The following is a 6051-nucleotide window of genomic DNA, read 5'->3' on the forward strand; positions in this document are numbered from 1 at the left end:
CTTATTTGCAACTGTAACCCTCCTCTAGTCCCCCCTCCCCTTCCGCCAGATATTCACGATCCTTCTTATAGACTGATTTTTGAAAATTTGGAAAATCACCCCCCCCCAAGAGCCAACTCTAGGAACGCCCCTGGGGGAAAGTTACTTGAGTCTCAAGCGTGAATGGGATTTTAAGGTATTTTGCTCGAGAGATGGAAAATACTGGTTGTTCATTGATAACTTTTTTTCTGCGATGACTGATTGCTATTTATGAATAATTTTGTAATGCAAGGGAGTACACATGAAACCCATTTTGTTTGACCAGAAATAACGGTTTGTAATTTTTTCTTCGAAATCAAAACAATGTCTAAAATTAACTCTTTTCACATAGTTTTGAAAACTGTATCAAAAAATTCTACTTTTCGACTCTGGGACAAAGGTAGGACTTTACAAATTTCTCTCATTATGAATAAAATAGTTATTTTTGCAATTCCGTTTTAAAATCTTTGTTTTTCGTTACTAAGTTTGGTTTTGAAAAGGTTTACTTTTTGGACCGAAAAAAAAACAGTGATGAAAAGTAGTACCTTTTGATACAATACAGAGCAAAGCAGTCAGATGAAACTAGTCAAGTTGTAGCTCTGTAATACAGTTGACTTCATCGAGTTAAATTCGCTGCTAGATTATACGGCAGAAAACGCTCATCGTGCCCCGGTTAATGATGCTTATACTGCCCCAGTGGTAGATCTCATTATGCCCATACAGTGACTGTTTTTTAGCTTTCGGTAAAATGCAATTTTAAAAAGTTTTATCTACTTTTTCAAGCTTCAGCCAGTTACGAAGTAGCCTCTAACCATGAAACAATGATGTAGCTCACATATTATAGCTGTTTCCTATGGTTAAATAAGCGTCCTTCTTCGGCTCATTTTTCAAGCTTCGCTTGATAGAGCCGTCTTCCCTCTACTATGGAAGGAAGCTTACATGTTCCCGGTTCATAAAAAAGGAGATAGGAGAGATATTAACAATTACCGTGAAATCTCTGCTTTATGTTCTATTGCCAAACTATTTGAATTGGTGGTATTGGATCCTTTTTTCACGTCCTGCAAAAATTATATCTCCAATGATCATCACGGATTCATGCCCAAACGCTCTACAACAAGTAACTTGCTAACGTTTACTTCTGTTGTGCATGAAAGTTTTGCTGCCAAATCTCAAACTGTTGCAATCTATACCGATCTGTCCGCTGCATTCGAACCATGAGATTGCCATCGGAAAACTCGAACGCTTAGGATTCTGTGGTACGCTACTGGGCTGGTTCCACAGTTACTTAACTGGTCGTAAATTGATTGTTCGAACGGGTGACACCTTTTCCAGGCAGTTCCCAGCCACCTCTGGTGTGCCCCGAGGTAGCCATCTAGGACCGATCATTTTCCTAATTTATTTCAACGACGTGTTGTCACTCCTTGACGTCCTCAAACTTTGCTATGCCGATGACCTAAAACTATTTTACACCATAAACGACCACGACGACATAGATTTTCTGCAATGTCTATTTAACCTCTTTGCTGATTGGTGCGACCTTAGCTGCCTGCCATTAAACCGCAACAAATGTGCAGTCATCAGCTTTTCCCGTAAGCGGCAACCTTTTAATCGCGGAGTACTTCCTAGGAGACGAACCCATCTCACGTGTGAACCACGTTAACGATCTTGGCGTAATCTTAGATCAGCGCTTGGAATTCAAGGCACACACCAACTACGTGATTGACAAAGCATCCAGAAGTCTCGGTTTCATTGTTCGTTCCATACTTGAATACGCATCAGCTGTCTGGTGTCTAGATATCGATACTCTTCAAGCTCGCAGACAAGCAACACGTGCCTCATTCGTCGCCGACCTCCTGACATCGCGAATCGACTGTCCCACGCTACTGGAGGCTATTCCGCTTAGTGTACGACCCCGTGGTCTTAGAAATCTGGATCTTCAGTTGTACATTCCCTTTCAAATAAACAATTACGGAGCTAACAGCGCCCTCATCGGCGCAATGAGATCGTTCAACCGTTTCTCGGCGCATTTTGACTTCGACATTTCGAGGGATGTTTTCCGAAGAAAAGTGATACGGGCCTTGAGAACCCCATAGTTAGACTTAATGTTATGTTTTTAATTTCAATTTTATTTGGTGATTATTTTGCCTTCATCTCCCTTACCATATAAAATCATATAAAAACTCCTACAGGAAATATTAATTTAAAAGTTGTATAAAGACTTGGACAATGATTTCGTATGTATAAATAGAATTCAAACAGGGTGAAAAATATTTGCATACTTTCATGTTGTAGTAAAACTTTAAATTTAAATAAAAAAGACTGAGCTTATTTGTATTCCTGGGGTACACGGATGTGCATTGAACAGTTCTTGACGAGACCAGAAAAAGTTAATATAAGGCCAAGAATATCTATTGTGGGAAAAAAGGTTATAAAATGATAATTTTCTATTATTTCATGGTAAGAGTGGCGAGAATTTTCAGTTAGCGGGTCAATTTGCAGAAGATTCTCAAAATGGACTTTTTACTGATTTTATAAGTAAAACGTAAAACAACTAAATAAACCCCATGGTAGATTTGTTTGGGCTCATAGTAATTTTTTTCTAGTTTTGTCAAGATCTTTCGAACCATATAGTGCACCTTCGTGTACATTAGAAAACCAAGTTTCATACATTTTTGTACAGTCTTCTTTGTCCCCAGGAATATTATTGGAGAGATAGGAATTGCAAACAGTTGGGTGATCAAACTTACCCCGAAACAGGAGATCAATTTTTAAGTTAAAAGTTTAGTGTATATACTAAACACATTTTAAAGTTCTAAAATCAATGGTGTTGCTTTAAATTCCTTACTAAAGTACCTCAGTGTGAGTGTTACAAAAATGAAATCCCTTCAAAATTTTTTTGAAATTCATAAAATAATGACCAAAAATATTCTAGCTTACGAAACTTCAAATTGATTTAAGCACAAAATTGAACATTTTTTGTCGCACTCTTTTATTATTTTCAATTTTAATTTACAACCATCTGTTCTAAATGTTGTATCGTGATACTGTTGTTTCTTATTCCTAAAAAAAACTATGTAGTTCAATACTTGAATACTGTAATTGTTGAAATTGTTTAACTTGTGCTGATTTTGGTCCCAATTAGCTTCTAAGTATGCTATACAGTAAAACCTCTGTTCAAATCTTTGCAACCGGTAACGTAATGTGAGTCGGGTCCGCTTATCTTCCTATCTTATCAGTAGCAGGTAAACACATAGACGACCGGTCCCCACACATAGTTTTGATAGCAATATAACTGGGACTGGCAAATGCAACAAGCTCAATCCTAACCTAGATATTGAGGGTAGGGCGAAAAGATATGCGCGATAACCAACGTTGGACAAGCAAGGTGTTAACAGCCTGATTGATTCAATTTCCGCCAGCAGAACCCGAACGGAGCTCCGGTGTAGTCACACGAAAATTCCGTGAATCGAAAATTGCGCGGGACAAAAAAGTGCCTGATTGAATCACGCTTCCCAGAAACACAAGGCTCATCATCATCATCGTCGTCGTCTCCAGCTCTTGCACATCCACGGCATCGTCACCAGGAAATCAATTTTCACGTAGATATCCCGGAATCCCTACAGAGGACGTGAAACGGAATCGAACACAATTTCCATTTTGCTAGGATTTTTTCCTCCATCCCATTTGCGAACGGTGCGGTTCAGATTATCCCTATCGTGAAAGGAAAATTATGCGTGAAAGGAATTTTTCCCGGCGAATTTCTGATCCTACGGTTTCTGACGACCCACCCACCCGGGCCACCTGCAAGTTCTGTGTCATTTCCCGGACGTCAGTTCCCTACCCATCGTCCCATCGGAGAGCACGGTATGGCAGTTAATTAATGGTTGAATCGTACTAATTAAAAATTTTCCTTTTCGGATGGAAAAGGGAAAAAACTGCACACGGATCTGAAGAGGCGAAAAGCAAAGTGGGAAAAAGTGGCGTGAAGAAAATCGAGAAAAACCTTGGCTATCGGTTTGTGAGAAAAGAGAAAAGTGGAAAACGTTGTGTGTTTAAATATTTGATGAGGAATGATAATTTTAATTAAAATTAAACTTGTGATCACCATAAACTGATAAGGAAGGTATAAATACTCGTATCGTAGTGACTTTAGTGGGCTCCTGGAGCTGTGTGTGAGTGTTAGGACTCAAGCCGGTGTTGGTGTGAGGGGATAAAGGTTAGATATCATCACGAAGTAAAAGTTAACCTGTGCAAACAAAGAGAAAATTTGCGCCAAAGAAAAAGCGCATAGCTTGGATTATGTTCGGAAAATTGTGTCTTCTAATTATTATTCTGACAGCTTCCGCTGCTGTGGTCGTACCGGAAGTGAAAGCAGAAGCACGGGAAATTGGAGCCGAAGATTCGGTGGTTGTGACGAAGCTGTGCAGCTTTGATAAACCGCTAATAGATCCGACCGATGAAAGCAATAGCAAATTTTGTGACTGTGACGTGGAAAATTCACCCCCTTGGGGTATTCCGGTGGTTCTAATTAACTGTCAGGATCATCATTTCCAAAATGCTATCTTCCAGGTCAAAATTCTACCGCAAGGAACGATTCGGTTGGATTTGTCTTACAATAAGCTCACCTCGATACCTAGCTTTGTAAGTGAAAAGTTGCAATATCTGAGCGTGCGGCACAACGAGATAGCTTCGCTCACTGATAAGAACTTCGCCAACGTCACGATGCTGCTTGAGCTAGACATTAGCGAAAATAATATCGAGCTTATTAATAGCGATGCATTTATCGGACTGACGTTGCTGCGTAAGCTGAACTTGGCAGAAAATAAAATAAAAACTATTCAACCGAATGCATTTTCGGTTTTTTCTTACCTGGAACATCTTATCTTATCGCACAATCCTTTGGGAGAGTTTTTAAACTCTTCGGAAAACGATATATTTTTGCGACTAGGAGTGACGCCACGTTTGCATAATATTGAGCTCGAAAATTGCACAATCACCAAAATAGATCTTTCCAGTGGGGTTGGTCTTGATAACATCGTACTGGGATCAAATCAGCTGTTTCAAATACCAAATCTTCCTAAGCAGCTTTCACTACTTGATATCAGTGACAATCCGATACGTGTGATGACCGCTAAATTTCTGCCGCACCTTCATAATCTGCAGCATCTCATCATGCAGGACATGCCCAACCTGTACAAGTTGGAAGAATTCGCTCTCTTCGGGTTGCCACGCCTTACGAATTTAAATCTACAAGGGTCTCGTAACCTCACCGTCATTGATCCGTATATATTCGGTAAAAATGTTGTACTAAACGAAACCGACACCGTTCTCGAGCACTTAAATCTGAAAGGGACCAGTATTAAAACACTCAACTCGTCCCTTGAATTTGCCTTCGAACGATTGGCTGTTTTGGATCTAACGGGGGCACCTTTAAATTGCGACTGTCAGCTGCAGTGGATCAAGCATCTGGGAAATGCCACAGTTCATGGATCCTGCACCAAACCAATGTCTTTGAGGGGCCATCAGTTAGTGGATCTGGAACAGGATCAGTTCAAATGCAAAGTGGAGAAATCCTGGGTTTACATGATGTTTAACGTGCTGTTGGTCATTCTTCTGATAGTACTAGTCTTGGCGGCTATCTATCTGGTGTACATTGCGATTCGTCCCCGACAGAAGGTCCAGATGCGAAAACCCGGCTCAAATAGCCCATATGCGCGGGTAACGATTGAGCCAAACCAAATGGAAAATCTTTAAATTGTCGAGTGGTGTTTCGAATGTAGCTTAAGCTTAAGAATAGAAATAAATGATCTTGAATAATTTATAACGACTACTTACACTGATTACTGTTGTGTCTAGAGAACACCATTTTCTAAGTGTATCTACGTGAAAGCTTTTTTTGATCAGATTTTTCCCCTTAATAGCATTGGAGATGAAAGCTTGGTATCTCATAAAAAAAGCTTAAATCTGACAAAAAAAAACTTAAATCTATGAGATGTACTCCACACGGCTTCTATAAGGTTGCATAGGTCTGCA

At 39.8% G+C, this 6051-nt stretch overlaps 1 protein-coding gene across 1 annotated transcript; it reads left to right on the top strand.

The window, feature by feature from the left end:
• Window positions 1-3351: 3351 nt before the first annotated feature.
• LOC129747154 (leucine-rich repeat neuronal protein 1) lies at window positions 3352-5842 on the top strand. Its single transcript, XM_055741197.1, has one exon. It carries the CDS (start codon window positions 4318-4320, stop codon window positions 5770-5772), a length of 1455 nt encoding a protein of 484 aa, XP_055597172.1. The 5' UTR covers window positions 3352-4317; the 3' UTR covers window positions 5773-5842.
• Window positions 5843-6051: the final 209 nt, after the last annotated feature.

The sequence above is a fragment of the Uranotaenia lowii genome, chromosome 2 (assembly GCF_029784155.1).
Source record: "Uranotaenia lowii strain MFRU-FL chromosome 2, ASM2978415v1, whole genome shotgun sequence".
NCBI lineage: Eukaryota > Metazoa > Arthropoda > Insecta > Diptera > Culicidae > Uranotaenia > Uranotaenia lowii.

What these genes read in the sequence shown, in the direction of transcription:
- LOC129747154 (XM_055741197.1), top strand. Translation starts at nt 4,318, where the DNA reads ATGTTCGGAAAATTGTGTCTTCTAATTATTATTCTGACAGCTTCCGCT.